This window comes from Nicotiana sylvestris, chromosome 8, assembly GCF_000393655.2.
Source record: "Nicotiana sylvestris chromosome 8, ASM39365v2, whole genome shotgun sequence".
NCBI lineage: Eukaryota > Viridiplantae > Streptophyta > Magnoliopsida > Solanales > Solanaceae > Nicotiana > Nicotiana sylvestris.
This window is the reverse complement of record NC_091064.1, coordinates 158884027-158901185: the sequence shown is the minus strand read 5'-3', so window position 1 is coordinate 158901185 and position 17159 is coordinate 158884027. Positions and strand designations below refer to the sequence as shown.

Below are 17159 nucleotides of genomic sequence, written 5' to 3'. Positions count from 1 at the left end.
AAGCTCTACCTCCATCTGCATCTGCATTACATAAGGCTACTATTCTGCCTTCCAATTTGCATAAGGCTACCATTTGCCTTCCGAGGTTAAGCTCTACCTCCATTTGCATCTACATTGCATAAGGCTATCATTCTGCCTTCTAACTTGCATAAGGCTACCATTCTGCCTTCCGAGGTTAAGCTCTACCTCCATCTGCATCTACATTGCATAAGGCTATCATTCTGCCTTCTAACTTGCATAAGGCTACCATTCTGCCTTCCAAGGTTAAGCTCTACCTCCAATTTTCTTCGAAACTAAGCAGCATCTCAAGCACTGTTTATTTCGCTTTTCTTACGGGCTAAGCTCTGCCTTTGAATTCGCAAGACTAAGCTTTGTCTTGTCTGCATCATACTACTGCATCTTTCATGGGCTGAAATATCGCCAGCTCATCCGAAGGCGTCATCGTTCGGAGGCACCATCTTCATAGCCCGAGAACACCATGTCATGGCCTAGGGATCTTTTTCAATCTTTTGCATATCATTATTCAAAGGCGTCATGGTTCGGAGGCACCATCCTCATAGCCCGAGAATATCATTTCATAGCCTGTGAATCCCTTATCATGCGCTTCATAGCCCAGGACATCATGGTCCAAGGACGTCATCCTAACCGTCCAAAGACAACATTCACGATCCAATGGAAATTTGCATCATGTTTAAATTTATGCACAATATATGCTTATATTGCTAAATTGCAGGTAAGATGGCAAGTAACAGCCAACCCAACAGGAGCGGTTCCGCTCCAGTACCCGCAGCCATACCAAACTTAACCATTCCTATAAACCGATCACTCACCCAGCTCTAGATATTGCGTCCGTTCTTGAAAAGTCTCCATCGGCATATTCCGCCGACGGATCCTGAACTACTTACGGCCTAATTCTTGTAAAACCAGGGATATGTAGGCAACTCAAAAGCCAGGGTGCAGCCTAACCTCTTCAAACTGTTTCGCTCGGTCAAAATTGGCCATCATATCTTTACCCGACAACTCTTTCATCGTTCCAGGGTAAAGAGGGGCAGCTCTTGATACCCAATTTTTTTCTATATATTTTCAATATGCAAAATAACTTCAAAATAGCATATGTATGCATATATAAGCATGTCCCAGTGTTTTATTATTTTTCCATAATTTTTAAAGGTTTAAATTTATTTATTTTCTTCCTTTTTATCCATAAAATCCCAATAATTATTTCTAAAATTTATTATTTTGATAATTAATCCATTGGATTTTTATATTTATGCCAAAATATGGCTAAGTTAATTTTTACATATTTTTACAATTTTATTTAGTATTTTTAAAGCTAAATTGCATATAATTGCAATATTAGCCCTTTTTAAGGTTAAATTAGGTTTTTTATTCATAAAATTGGGTCCTATATTTTTAATTGTTAATTATGTGTTATAAATCATTTTAGCCCTTTTAATTTAGTTTTCAGAGATTATTTACTATTTTTATATATTAAAAAGGGAAAAAGTGGCTATTTAAATTTTAGCCCAAATTGGCTTTCAAATCTAACCCAAATCAAACCTAATTCCCCGGCCCAATTTCTAATTAAACCCGACCCTAACCCTTTTTAACCCTACCCAAACCCGGATCCCCACCTACACCATTTAAACTAGACCGTTAATCATACAGATCAACGGCTACCATTCCACCTGCCTAAAATAAACCTAAACGACCCCCTTAACCTAATTCATTTCTACCAACCCGCCGCCCTTGAATCCCTCTCCTCTCAAACCCTCTCTGAAACCTAAGGCTAACCCTAGCCGCCGCCACCCAAATCCACCCTAAACCCCTTCAATCCTCACTCAATCCATGGACTCTTATGGCCGTTTGAGATGTATACAGGTCTCCTATGTCTCCTGGTTGCCTATTTTCATGGTTTCATGGAAATATATCGAAGATATCTAGTCCAGACCTTGAAAACTTCTATCTATGGCCTTTCCCCGGCCATCCATGGCCGTTCAAGTCGGAGCCATGGCTTTTCCGGCTAGATCGGTAACTTTTCGAAGTCTTTCTCATTTTTCTGGGTTCTCCGAAACCCTAACTTTAAAGGCTTTCTGATTTTTTTTAGACTGTCTTAGATCTGTGTATGTTATGAACCTCTTAAGTGATTTCCTTAAAGGTTTTCCGATTTTTCAAAGCGACTTTTCGTCTTCAACGATTAGGGTTTTTCTTAACCTTTTTTAAAAGATCTCTTCTCCGATTTTCAGTGTTGTTTTGTGATTTTACTATGTTCAAACGATTTGTTTATGCTTTTCTTCTACCTGACTCAGCATGTTGAAAACCGTAAATATCTTTAGTTTTATCCAAGGTTCTGAAACCGTCTTTTATTTTGTATACGTGTTTTGACTGAGTTCTTTGTGTTTAAACCTTTTTCTTTGTTTAACTTGACTGATTTTGAGTTCTTATCCTTTTAACTCAGCTCTGTTAAAATCCTAGTTTCTTGAAATTTTCCTCACTTGTTACTAAGATTTTTTAAAAGATATCCTTAACCTGTTGCTATGTGTTGGACTGTTTCCTTTCTTTTTGGTTCTATGTGACTACTTGACTTTGTTGACTACTATGCTTCGAGTATGTTCTTTTACTACTAAGCCCTAGCCTACTCCTATTACTGCTGTATATTTGTGTACATCTGGTTGTTTCTTTTGTCCTACGGTTGGCCTTGCATGTTTATTCTTCTCTATTTATATGGCGAAGTGCAGAATCATGACTTTTTCTTGATTTATCTTGATTTCCTTAAGTTACGACTAATTGCAAATATTTTCTTATAAACCTTTGGTTTCACTCGTTTTGTTTAAATTGATTGATTCCCTTCCTTTGATGTGATGTTTTACCCCTGCTGAATCATTTCCCAAAATTAAGTATATTTTATACTTAGACTCAATTATTTACTCTATACTTTTACTATCCCCTATATGGTCAGAAATCAATCTTTCTCAAATTGATTTTCTTTCCTTAATTACCCCTGTTAGTATCCGTTTGAGCAATAATTCCTTGATTAAAGGGAATACTTGTACTAATTAATTCTGACTGTGATTACTTCCATATTTGTGTCAAACCTTTACTTGTTACCTTATTTTTCTACTCATTTTAAAGGCTATAAATATCATAATGCTTTCATTAACAAGACGAACAACTGAGTTCAAAAATACACACTTACACATTCAAACTCTCTTTCTTTCTCTACTACTTGTGCTACTGCCTTGTCTAGCCGGCTAAAAGCCAAGGCTAAACTTTGGAACTCTGATTGCCTTACTTTTCTGCACTTTGCTCCTTCTACTGGTATGTTCTTAATTTAAATTCTGAAACTCAACACCTATGTATTCCCTTGTTGTCAATCATTGTCTCTTTCTGCACTAACTTAATGGCTCGTGCTGTTGAGTTATACTGCTTGTTTATTGCCTTACTCAGCATACTTAAAATTCTGCCCTTCCCTGTTCAAATGTGATCAGCATATTTATTGTTCATGTTAATGTCCTTTAACTAGCATGTCTATAATGTACCTAATTCATTACTAATTGTGTGTTTCTGATTTGGGTCCTCTATGTCCCCAACCCCTACTCCCATGTTTGTAACTGCTGAAGTAGGTAATTCTCTCTGAACTGCTTCTGTATGTGTTGTTGTTGCTCCCACCCCCTTTCCCTTTTCAAAAGTTGTTTTATTAGGAAATTCTTCTGCTGTTTTACAAACTCACTTCAAACATGTTATTTCTAAAACTATTTTCCAACTCAACTCCTTTGAGTATATATCCAGCACTCTCACATGCACTCTTAGATCATTAGGTTCTGCCCCTCTTGTGTGAGCCTTGTTTTGGGACCCTTGAGCTCTCTCTGAACCTGGACACATAAGAGTTGGCCCTTCCACACTGCACTAACTCTCTTGGTTATGCAATCTGGGTGTGAGCACTGCCCGGGATCCCTTGAGGTCCTTAGGGAACTCTGACACACCCAGATATGAAAAAGACTTTGGAACAATATTGGCATTGAAGTAGTTTGTTACATAACTCAGAGAGGAAGTCAGGATCAGGCTTCCTATGGTTGTAACTTCTTATTTTGTGCATTATTTCATATGTAATTCAATCACATGGTCTATAATAATTTATAAACAACTCTGGGGATGGATAGTGAAAAGGGAAGGAGTGACTATGCATGCTTTAGCTATAAAAAGGGGTAGAAAACATGTTATTAGGTTTATCTTCCTACTTGCGCAATAGAAATCATGCTTACGACTCATTTCATGCATTAGAGATCATGTTCCCTAGGATTTACGCTTACTGTTTTCAGCATTTCCATTTCATTATCATATCACTTATAAAATCCTACGTTAATTATGTTAATAACCGGAGTTTCTGCGATCATGTTCCTATGACCATGCACACTTAGACATCCTGTTTTAGGCTAAACAACAATAACAAACATATCATTTCTGCATATTTTGGAAATCATGTTTAAACGTTGTAATATGTGTGCATATAGAAATCCTGCTTAGGATTCTGCATCATTTTGCATCTCTGTACATTATATACCATGTCTTTAGGATTTCATTTATATTCGCTTAAGCACGCTTAGGCTAACTATGAATGCACAAAAAGGAATAAAATAATTTTACTCAGTTTTTACAATCTACTGGCAATAATTCTATGTGCTGAACACCTAAAACAACATGATTTTAGATAATAAAAACCATCTTAATGATTCAGAATAGCTATTGCATTATTTTGCGCCTAGGCAAGCCCTAGGTAATAACCTGAATAAAACTGGAACTGCCTTTGTTTAATTATTAACGGCTACAACCAGCAGGCAGGCCTGATTCGGACTTCTTTTCTGAGTTATATAATGAATCTGGTTCTGACTTAAACACCCTTCTTAGGACTTTAAATTTAGACCTTAATTGTGTATAAGTCATGCTATCTATGTGCATTTTTGTGGAGATATAATTGAGCCTTCTACTTGCTTATATGCCCTCTCCCCCAATTATAGTCTTATATGTTTTTGTATGTCGCCTTAGTATTTTGCCTTTAAACCTGAGGGTCTGCCTAGACCCCCCTCCTTATAGGAATAGTAGTCCTAAATTCCTCCAAGACTAATAGAAAGGGACGGGTAACAACATGCAATAAGAGTCGAGACCAACCCTCGCTTTAATTACCTTAACGGGGCGGGAAAGGGTAGATATGGATATGATGACCGGTGCGTTAATACCACGTGTAGCCCCTCTTTGAGGAGTGTCATACCGTGTATTGCATTGATGTGATCCATATTATAAACAAACCTAGGACCCCCCCTTTATATTCATAAGCATGCCTTAGATTATAACTCTTTTCAAAATTTCGCCTTTCAATAATCATTTTCAAATGCTTCGGTGTTTAATTTAAATCCCCTATTACTTGAGCCTTAATTTTTATTTGCTAATTGCACAAATTCACAAAAACTATCTGGCTGGGAACCACACTAGTGGATACTGAGGGGTGCCTAACACCTTCCCCTTAGAATAATTTCAAGCCCTTACCCTATCTCTGGTTATCAAACATAGTTGTAGTTAAACCTTATAGGTGCCCTAACACACCTTAAAATCGTTAGGTGACGACTCTTTAAATACCCAATTCCCAAAAGGAAATGAGTCATCACACCTCATAAATGTTGAAACCCGGACTCCTCTCCGTTGGAAAGAGAAAAAGAAGGTGCGACAATAATATCTTAGTCATCCTTTTTGAGCGCATCAAGGCTCGTCAATATGATGATCCCCATTTGCTTGTCCTTGAAGATATAGTGTAGCAAGGTTGTGCTAACTAAGAGACTATTGGTGATGATGGTATGTTGCGGCTTTAGAGCCAGATTTGTGTTTTTAACGTAGATGGGTTGATAGAGTTGATTCTTGATGAGGCTCATAATTAGTGGTATTCTCTTCATCCGGGTGCTACGAAGATGTACCGTAATTTGAAGCAGCATTATTGGTGGAAGAGGATGAAAAAAGACATTGTTAGATATATTTCTTAGTTTTTTGTTAGTAGGTCAAGTATGAGCATTAGCGACCTGGTGATTTGCTTCAAAAGATTGAGATACCAGAGTGGAAGTTGGAGCACATCGCTATGGACTTTATAGTAGGGTTGCCACGGACATTGAGGAGATTTGATGCTATTTGGGTCATTGTGGACAAACTGCCCAAGTATGCGTATTTCATTCCAGTCATGACTTCCTACATTTTGGAGCAGTTAGCTAATCTACATCAGGCAGGTTGTCCTCTTGCATAGTGTGCCTCTGTTTATTATCTTGGATCGCGACACTTAGATTACTTAGCATTTCTGGAGAGTGGTTCAGTATGAGTTGGGCATGCAAATAGTTGAGTATCACATTTCACCCTCAAACGAAGGGGGCAGTTCGAGCAGACCATACCGATTTTGGAGGATGTGTTGATAGCTTGTATCATAGATTTCGACGTCCAGTGGGATTAGTTTCTTCCTTCACTAGAATTTGCCTACAACAATAGCTACTAGTTGAGTATGCAGATGACTCCATATGAGGCCTTATGTGGGAAGCAATGCCGTTCTCTAGTTGGTTGGTTTGAGCTGAGAGAGGCTAGGCTATTGGGCACATATTTGGTTCGTGATGCTTTGGAAAAAGTAAAGTTGATTTATGAGAGACTTCGTACCGCACAGTCCACGCAAAAGAGTTATGCTGATTGGAAGTTTTGTGATGTGGCTTTCATGGAGGGTGAGAAGTTCTTCTTTGAGTTTCGCCATAAAGGGCGTGATGAGATTTGGAAATAAGGGCAAGTTGAGCCCTCGATATATTGGTCCTTTCGAGGTGTTAGAGAGAGTGGGTGAGGTGTCCTATAATATTGATTTGCCATCCAACTCTTTGGAAGTTCATATGGTGTTTTATATTTCCATGCTTCGAAAGTACTATGAGGATCAGTTACATCTGCTGGATTTCAGTTCAGTGCAGTTGGATGAGAAACTGGTTTATAAGGAGGAGCCAGAAGCCATTTTGGATAGATAGGTTCTGAAGCTGAGGTTGAAGAATATTACATCAGTGAAGGTCTAGTGGACTGGTCAACTAGTCGAGAAGGCGACTTGGGAGACCGAGCATGATATGTGGATCACATATCCTCATCTTTTCGATATCCCATGTATGATTCTAAACTTGTTCGAGCACGAATATTTGTTTAATAGGGGGAGAATATAACAACCATGGTTGGTCATTTTGTATATTTGAGCCACGTTTCCCCATTTGGTGCTTCTTGTATGTTTGGTTGTTGTTTTATAACTTGCAGGGATAGTTAGTTTGGTTTCGAAAAGGTTTTGAGGTGAATTGGAACACTTAGTTCCAAGGTTGGAAGCTTAAGTTTTAAGAGTTGACCAAGGTTTGATTATTATGTAAATGACCTTGAAATGGTATTTTGTGGGTTTAAATAAGTTTGTATGGTGATTTTGGACTTAGAAGTATGTCCAAATTTGAATTTGGAAGTTCCTAGGTTGATTTGGCTCTAATTGGCGAAAGTTAAAGGTTCATAAGTTTGAGCCATAGTTGACTTTGAGGTCGCCGAGTTGGGATTGCATTTTTCGGAAATTGTTATAGGTTCATTATGTCATTTGGGACTTGTGTGCAAAATTTGGGTTCATTCCGAATTGTTTAGGCTTAAATCGGATGGTTGTTGGAAGTTTATTAACTTAAAAGATTGATCTTGATCGACGATTCGTGATTTTGATGTTAATTACGATATTTTTAGCCTTTGGATAAGTTTGGGTGATGTATTAGGACTTGTTGGTATTATTGGATGGGGTTCCGGGGGGCTCGGGTGTGTTCTGGATGGGTTTGGATCATTTGAGTTTGGGTTGGCAGTTATGATTTTCTCACCTGCGAGGAATGGTGCACATGTGCGAGTCCGCAGTTGTGGACTGGGGTTGCAAATGCGAAGGATAGAAAAGGGCTACAGAGTCTGCATATGTGGAGCATCGGTGCATCTGCAAGTCTGCAGATACGAAGGTCTTGTTCGTAGAAGCGAATGCAGACCAACTTGGGAAGTTCCACAAAAGCGGATATTTGCCGTGTATGCGGGATCATAAAAGCTGGATTGAGCTCCACTTGTATGGGGTGTCGGAACTTAAGTGAAGCTCGTAGAAAAGAGACTTGAGTCGTAGATGCGACTTCGCAGAAATGGAAAATGGACCGCAGATGCGAGACCACTGGGCATAATATACTTTGATCAATGGTTTGACTTCATTTATCATATTTTAAGATTGGGAGCTCGAATTTGGGCGATATTTGAGTTTTTTCACTTGGATTGGGTAAGTGTTCTTGATTTGGATTTGATTATTACCATGATTATATCATTGATTTTAGATTTGGCTGATGAAATGTAAGGAGAAGATTGGAATTTTTGCAAGAAGTTTTGGAGAATGAATATTTGATATTTGAACCCCGATTCGGAATCGGATTTGGATGAAACTTGTATATTTGAATTCGTATTCGAGTAGGTAGTCGAGATTTTTGACTTTTTCGGGTTCGGGTGTAGGCTCGGGTTGGTTTTTTGGTTGATGTTTTGCAATTTGTTGAAAAGCTTTATTACTTGGAATTGATTCCTATAGCCCTATTTAACGGTATTTAGTTGTTTTTGGCAAGATTTGACCTGTTTGGAGGACGATTCTAGAGGGAAGGGCCTATTGGAGTATTTATTCTCATGCTTGGAGGTAAGTATCTTCCCTAGGCTTGACTTGAGATTATCTTTCCCGTAGTACGATCCTTGCTATGTGTTGAGTGTGACCCACGTACATGGTGACGAGCATATATGCGTACACCTATGCGTACACCATGGATATTCATGTTTCGGGGAGACTTTAGGCTATTATGTGCCTGATTTTGCTAACATTCCTTCGTGTTGCCGTATTTTCTCTACTTGTATGACTACTTGAGCTATTATTCATGCTAGAAATTATGTCTAGGCTATGTGCTTATTCCTTTGAGACTTGATAGGGCTATTTATGCAATATTGAGTTGTTTTCCTTTATTGTAGTTATATTTTTCAGTCATGATATTATATCTGCGTGGCATATCACTATCTCCGTATACTTTTTACATATTGTCTCACATATTATTGATGTTTTTACTTGTGTGATATGGGTATGAGTGGATCTGTGGCACTTTGGTATAATTTGTGCGGTATATTAATTTCTAATGCTGTGATATGTAAATATATTACTCGATCCATTTTAGTTTATGTGAACCTATTTCCTTTTTGGTCTATTCCAAAAATAATGACCCCTTTCTAAATTTGGAAACAATTAGCTTAAACTTCTAATTCTACCCTTAATGAGAAGCTTTTATAACCACGCAAATACTCTGGCATGTTTACCACCACAAGTTTCAAAAGAATTATATCCATACAAATGTTCTGACTTGTTTAGGATCACGAATTCTAAAAGTCTTCATTTTTTTCTTAAACTCCATGCTCAGACAAACAGGTTCATATAAATTAGAATGGAGGGAGTAAGATTTAAGCGGATTAATAACTGGACTAGCGCCATAGATCCGTGTTAATATTGATATTGAGGTGATGCGTACGTCATGCCCCCTATTAGACTAAGTGGTATTGATATTGAGGTGACGTGTGCGCTATGCCATTTGGGTTGAGTTATGATGATCGTTGACTATGGATCCGATCAGCGCTTGGGCTAGGATCCGCTCATCTGAAGTGAGGTGATAACCCATTTTACTTTGAGTCTTGTGAGTGCAAGTACTTGATATGTGCTTAGTTAGGGGCTTTATGCCAGGCATTTTTACAAAATTGAGATAGTACTTGAAGATTTAACTGTGAATTTGTAGATTTTGGCATGATACTTATCATGCAGGCATAGAGACATATCTTCCTCATCCTAGTGAATGCTTTATATTTTGAAATTGATGCCTTAATTGATTTGTTTTGAAAAGCATGCCTATATTTCTTCTCATGTGATCAAGTTGAACTTGTTATTCTTGAGCTGCTTTTTCCTTTGCTATTGTCATTATGATGTTACTGTTATTGTTGACTGATTGAAAGTGCATAGCAGACTTTATCAATCTCGTCACTATCTTCAATCCGAGGTTAAGCTTGCTACCTACAAAGTACATGAGGTCGGTTGTACTCATATTACACTCTGCACTTTATGTGCAGATCCAAGTGCTGCTGATAGAGCTAATTGCTAGAGAGTTGTACCGTGCCCGTTGGTGATTTCGAGGTAGCACTGATGTTTCCATCCACAAGCCTTGGAGTCCCTTTCCTTACTTTTGTTACTACTGTTTATGTATGCCAGACAATATTGTATCGTTATTCAGACCATTGTACTTATTTATTCTATAGAGCTCATGTACTCGTTGACACCAAGTTCTAGGATGATATTTTAGTTGTATCGTTGTTTGCTACAGTTGTTTATCCTATTCGGCTTTTGAGACTATTTTTTACTATTATTTAAGTTTATTTCTGTATATTGAATGTTGGCTTGCATAACAAGCAATGTTAGATGTCGTCACGACTTTGGTGGGATTTGAGGTCGTGACAAATTTAACTCATATATCGCTCATATCTCAGATATAAAAAAATTCCTCTTCTTTTTCCTTTTTAGTCCTTAATATATGTGTGTGTGCGTGCGTGCGTATAAAATTTAATTTTTAAATAAATACAAATAAAAATATAATTAAAGTATTTTATAACAAATATTTAAAATTACTTTTCTATTTAAATAATACTAATATAAATTAAATCTAATACTATTTTTTGTAATTGACACTTAAAATTACTTTTTAGAAAGTTGGTCAAAATTCTATCAATTTACCAAATATTAAAATAATCATATCTCAAATGAATAAACTAAACACGAACTATTTTTTAAAACATATATTTTAGAAGTATTATTTTGACAATAATATTTATTACTAGGAATTTTTACCTCATATAGTAAAGGTTAACACTTTATTTATTTTAAATAAATACCATTTAAAAAAAATTATATTCTATAAATATCTTTTGATGTTTATAGCAAAATATTTTTGGTTACCTTCTAGCCCTAAGCCACTAAATACGCTAATCAGTTATACTATTTTCTTTCTCTCTCTACTTTGATACATCTCATTCTCTTCCCCCATCCCATTAAATTTTTTGATCTCCTCATCTTTCCACCGGATTTGTGCAAAGCCCACTTCAAAAATTAATGTATGTGTTTTGATTAAATAAAATACCCTCAGCTTCAACAATGGAAATAGTGCATCATCGGAATCGATCGCGGAGTAAGTCGGTGGCTGCTTCTTCCTCTTCTCTGTCTAGTTCGCTTGTCATTTCTCCTCCGTCGATATCCTCCATTGTAGTAGGAGAATTGTTAGAGTATAGTTGCACTTGCGATGACGTTGAGGACAGAATTGACTGGGTCAGCAGGGGAAGTAACCATAACGAGGCAAGTGGTACTGCTTGAACTGCTACGGATCAAGAAGTTGTCTTGCGGCAGCGTATTTCCATGTCCGCAAACATCAACGTTATTGTTGGAATTGTAATGGGGACTGTGTAGCAAGTGTCGAATCCGCCAAGGCTTGTCACTGTCGTTTTCCTTCCCATTCTCTTCCTAAACTCGTTCCTCACTGCTGTATAAGCTGGCTCCACTAGCCTCGTGAATACCGTCCCTGCCAATTGAAAAAATTGAGATATGGATGTTGTAGGATGATTTTCTGTAAATATATGTCAATGTATTTTCATGTATTTCATTGTATTCATTATTTATTTTTCGTTGTAATTCAATGTATCTCGTTGAATTTCATGTATTTCATTGTATTCATTGTCTTTTTTTCTCATTGTATTTCAATGTATCCCGCTGTATTCTATGTATTTCATTGTATTCATTGCCTCGCTATATGCCATAAATGTATTCATAAGTTTTTTTAATTAATATAATTTATGTATTCAGATGTATTATATAATTTCTTTGAAGATTGCTATATTTTTGGGGTATTTTTCGGTTGAGAATCTTTTTTATAACGGAAAATACAAATTTTGTGTGTTATAATTGAGTTTGTTGAGTTATATTAGGAGTCTATTATGTTAATTGATTCACTTTCCTTTTTAAAAACAGTGTAATTCCCTATTTCACATCGGGTATACAGTCGAATACAATAATCTATCCAGCTGTAATCCTATGTTTCACTCCATGAATGCAGTCGAATACACTCGAATACAACAATTGATTAGCTGGACTTCCTTGACTCACGCTTATTTTTGCTACTGTATTCATTAATATAATTGCTTAAATACATCAAATATATCTTATAACCACATAAAAGATATCTATAATCCGTAATATAGCAAATAGTATCTACAGATGATTAATTACTACTAAAAGGTAGTGCTTTATGAAAATTTCCCTATTTACTACACTTAATAGTTTTTAAATGTTGGGCCAAGCATGTTCTTCGTTCAAGAGTTATGGACCTTTTTGGCCCAATGTATTCGAGAGATTCTGGTCTGTTTTGTTGTAATATTATTGTTTTGCCCTGGGCAAAAGTGTCAAAAGACTCCGGAGGCCGGGAGTAAATACAGACCAAAGACCATAGTCATAGACCCTTCTAGAGACAAAAAGGAAAATCCCTAATCTTTTGTTAGCAGAGACACATTGCGATCGAACAATGGCATCGACGTTCTCGAAATGGCTGGTGGATCCAAAGAAGAACCCTCTCGCTGCAATCCACAAGAAATCCCTCTCCGCTCGCCTCCGTAATTACGGTACAAAAATTGTCTACTTTTATACCCATTTCTATCTTCAGATCTGCATTTGATACATGTTCTAGCATATTGATTGTTATTTAAAGGTTTGTTTGGTTCAAATTAATGCGATTATTATATGTTCGATGATAATTGGATCAGTTTCGTCAAAATAGTAGTTAATATTTGCTAAAAAGATACGCTAAACATAACCAAACAGTGATTTCTAATTTAAGCTAATTTAGCAGAAAATGATAATGGTTAAATCATGTAAAAGATTCCAATTCTAAAAAGATGAATCTGTCTTTGGTTTTCCCCGTCATAAATGTTTGTTTGTGTGTGTATATATTCTTTTAGAAGTTGAAAACTGTTCTAGAGTTGAGCACCCAAGGATGGGAGACCAGGGTTCAACTCCTAGCAGAGACGAAAAAAAAATGCTTGATTTCTTTCCATCTGCCTAAACCTTAATGGGCAAAGTTAGATAGTAGGTACCCGGTGAAATTGTCAAGGTGTTGTGGAGCTGTTTTTTCCTCTTTAAGGGTCTGTCTTCTGCTTTGAATTGCTTATTAATGTTATAATTGAGATATTCTAGCCTAAGGGTCATTTTTATTGATGGGTTTATACTTCTCCATATAGAAATATTGGTGTACTTTCCTTCCATTTTCCCTTATTATATATGTTTATTGCCATTTGAAATTCTTCTGATTTGATTTTCTTAGGTTCAGTATTGGTTGTTGATTTCATATACTTATGTTATTTCTTTTCTGTGTAAATGCATATTCGAGCATTTGGGCTATTGATATTTACCCATTTATGTTTTCCTGCATATAAATCTTCATAACTTTGTCTTTAATTCCCAAATCACATCTGTAGATCATTATTTCAAGTTTTTTTTTTGATTTCCTTTGCTTAGCCAATGATGCCTTGACCCAGTGGTCAAAGTTGAGGTATTGAGTGCAAGAGATCTCAGGTTCAAATTCCATGGGGATATGGTTTTTGTCCATAAGAGGATGGGTATTCCTAAACTTGTGTGCTTACCCAGCGGTGTAATGTAGTAAATATATTCTTAGCATTTGTCAGAATTAAATTCTTAATGCACATAATACCATCTGGGTAATTGGTATTAATCCATTTGTACTGATGGTTATTAAAGTTTGTTGCATATTTCCCTTTACTTATTTGGTTTGTCTGTTATAAGAAAAATAGAAAAACCGCTTTTCTCCAACCTAAGCTGTTTAAATCCTCTTGTTTCCAATCAACGAGTCAGGGGAGTGTTTTTTTTAATTTCTTCTGCTAGAAAAATCATTTTACAATGTCATATTGATTCCATAGAATTGCCACTTAGTTGAGCAACTTAAATTTGTGGCCTGATAAAGAAATAAAATCATGAAAATAAAATAGAAGGAAACAGCATTTTGTTATTTCACTATTTCAATTATTCTGATTAGAGTTACTGCTTGTTAACATTTTATATGGTTATGGGTTTTTGTGAAACAAGGGCTTAGATATGATGACCTGCATGATCCAATGTACGATTTGGACGTGAAGGAGGCTCTTAATCGCCTTCCAAGGGAGATTGTTGATGCCAGAATCCAGCGCCTTAAGCGTGCAATGGACCTCTCAATGAAGCACCAATACCTCCCAGAAGATCTCCAGGTACTTGCATAGTATCCTATTGTATGCCGCACTAAGACAAATAGAATTGTCGACAATTTCCTCTTCTGTAGTATTGGTGCATGTGGTGACAAAATAGACCAATAGAAGAACTCTTTGTGTGCTTCGTACTCCACCCTCACCCCCTCCTACTTATTTGCTGTCTTCTTTCATTTTTAGTTTGTTCTTGTCGTTGTGAAAGCGGTATTAGTGAATGATGGGCTAGGAGTTGACTGAAGCAAGCGGAAGGAAGAATGAAGACCTTTTTCAAACTAATAAGATAATATCAGTTATTGATGTAGGGTCTTTTGTGAATCATATGGTGAAACCTTGATAGCTCTTTTATGTGTGGTTGAATGGTTCTTCTAAGCATCCTAATTTTCTTTACCCAATTTTGATTAGGGGAGAATTATCTATAGATCTTCTATTCCATGTCAATTTTTGATTGGTTGAAGAGGGTAGTGAGAAGGAATGAGTCAATCTTTTTTCATTGAACCCATAGCTGGAGGAAGCAAAGGTGGAGAAATCCTCCCAGAAGTTCCCCCCCAAAAAAAAAACACACACCAACTGAAAAGATTAAATCGAACAATTAAAATAAGATTATTCCCTGTCTTGTCTCATATAATACTCCTAGCTTGTCTAATGAAAAAGGTTTCTCGATGTATCCTTGTTTATTATTTTTTACTCCGATCCGCTGTTGGATTATGTTTTTTTGTTTGAGTTTTAATCTGATATGTACTTCGTGGATGGGCTCTCTGTTCTTGTCCTTTCCCCCTTGCTGGTTTTTGTGGCTGCCCCGCCAGGCTAAGGAAATCTGAGTAGAGTGGATTATTCATGCCATTAAGCAACATTTTGTCTTAAAACTGTAAAACTGGGATGATTGGCGTGCAAAATACATAGTTCCCAGTGATGGAATGAAGAGCTTGATATTAATGTCAAGGATCATCTATGCACTGTACATTGTGAAAGTATGATAGTCTTGAAAAATCTAAAGTCCTCGATCTTGATTTTTAATTTTGTTCCTCTTACCTTCAGATTGGTTCACTTGGATATTATCTGTTCTCTTTGTGAGAACTCATTTTACTTAAATATCCTTTCTGGAAAGAAAGGATTGAAAGGTCACATCTTTGCACAGGGGTCTCAAAAGAAAGTAAAGCGATAGGGAGTAGTGTTTTTTCCCGGTTGTTTGAATTGGAATGCAGGGAGCGGTTGTTATAATCATCCATTCGCAAAGGGTTGGTTTTTAAGTATGCTTTTACTTCAGAAAAAAGGGGTTGGAAAATTAAGATTATTCCCTGTTCTAATGTCGACTGAGCTTGATGCTGATGTAGGTATTTACTTGTTGGGTATTAATAAAAGGTTTTACCAATTTGTGCAGGCAATGCAAACGCCATTTAGGAGCTATCTTCAGGAAATGCTAGCTCTTGTAAGTTTCCATTTTCTATCTCTAGTTTTAGTTATGTTTCCAATTTCATTAATAGTACGTTACTGCCCTGCTCATGCCTACTCAAGGCATCAGATGGTCAATGAGCTCTTAATGGAGTTTAAACCCTACTTGTTCTTGAATTCTGCTTCCAACGGTAACCTTGCTGGTCTATGTATGTGCCTTGGGTAATTTTTCTTTGAATCTGTATGCCTTGAGCAAAAGTGGCCTTGCTTTCTTTATAGTGATGCCATATTGCATCTTTTTCTCTGCCTTATGTCGTTTCATTTCCAGTAACCTGCAAAGGGTACTAGTGTACCACTTGGAATGGTTTTTAACCATTTGCTTCTTGGATTTTAACCTAAATGAGTTGGTATTGCCACATGTATCCGACCTTTTTGACAAACGGGTGGATGGCAAGATTATCATTAGGTTTCTAAAGAATGTGCTTTATCTCTGATTCGACATTTAAGCAGGTAATATCTTGGCATGTCAAACATCCATTTACTACTTTATCATTGTAGATTCAGAACAGCCATATGGTGTAATGATGGGTTTAGGGCTGTTGTATAACTTCTATTGAGTACATGTTGATTGGCCGACTTATCTTCTTACTTCTTAGAGCTTAAGTAGGTGGCCGTTAATGCGTTTGGTTTGTATGTTTTACAGGTTAAAAGGGAGAGAGCAGAACGTGAGGCTCTGGGAGCTTTGCCTCTCTATCAGCGTACAATTCCATGAAGAAATCAAATCTCCCTTGAAGCTTTTTCGATTGAGAATAACTACTGTGTTGCTTGTAGATGAGCTTTGCCTCTCTATCAGCGTACAATTCCATGAAGAAATCAAATCTCCCTTGAAGTTTTTCGATTGAGAATAACTACTGTGTTGCTTGTAGATCTCCATGACGGATATAGAAATATATTCTGCAGGAAAAACATGTGCGCTTTTTATGATCAAACACTTCAAGTTAGTCGTCCTGTGGGCTTGGTTTTTGTATTCGTATATTTCTTTATATGGGACGTACATTTCACTAGAACTCCCATATTACTCTGGTTGGATTGCTTTGACAGGTTTTATTGGTGTTTCCAAGTACACATGAAAGGAAACATAATTTTGCTTTACCTTTTAATTTTGTTTAACTTATATGCTCTGTGGGTTTCTGCCGTGTCACGAATGAATGGGTTGCGAGAGTAGTTACTGCATCCATTCATGTCTAATTCTCACAAGCCCCGTTTGCTTCAAATCAGTACATTATAACAATTGAACAATGGGTTATTTTACAATGTTACTGTTAACCCAAAAATAGAGAAAGAAAAGATCCTGGTTAAGATCCATC

General features: G+C 36.8%; 1 protein-coding gene across 1 annotated transcript; it reads left to right on the top strand.

Annotated features, from left to right (window-relative positions):
• The first annotated feature begins 12561 nt into the window (after positions 1-12561).
• Positions 12562-16944, top strand: LOC104230005 (cytochrome b-c1 complex subunit 7). The gene is made up of 4 exons (XM_009782738.2): positions 12562-12771; positions 14249-14406; positions 15782-15829; positions 16496-16944. Exons 1-4 carry the CDS (start codon positions 12675-12677, stop codon positions 16562-16564), a joined length of 372 nt encoding a protein of 123 aa, XP_009781040.1. The 5' UTR covers positions 12562-12674; the 3' UTR covers positions 16565-16944.
• The last annotated feature ends 215 nt before the right edge of the window (positions 16945-17159 follow it).

What these genes read in the sequence shown, in the direction of transcription:
- LOC104230005 (XM_009782738.2), top strand. Translation starts at nt 12,675, where the DNA reads ATGGCATCGACGTTCTCGAAATGGCTGGTGGATCCAAAGAAGAACCCT. An exon ending in CGCTCGCCTCCGTAATTACG is followed by an intron (nt 12,772 to 14,248) that starts GTACAAAAATTG and finishes TTGTGAAACAAG; the next exon opens with GGCTTAGATATGATGACCTG. An exon ending in TTCAGGAAATGCTAGCTCTT is followed by an intron (nt 15,830 to 16,495) that starts GTAAGTTTCCAT and finishes TATGTTTTACAG; the next exon opens with GTTAAAAGGGAGAGAGCAGA.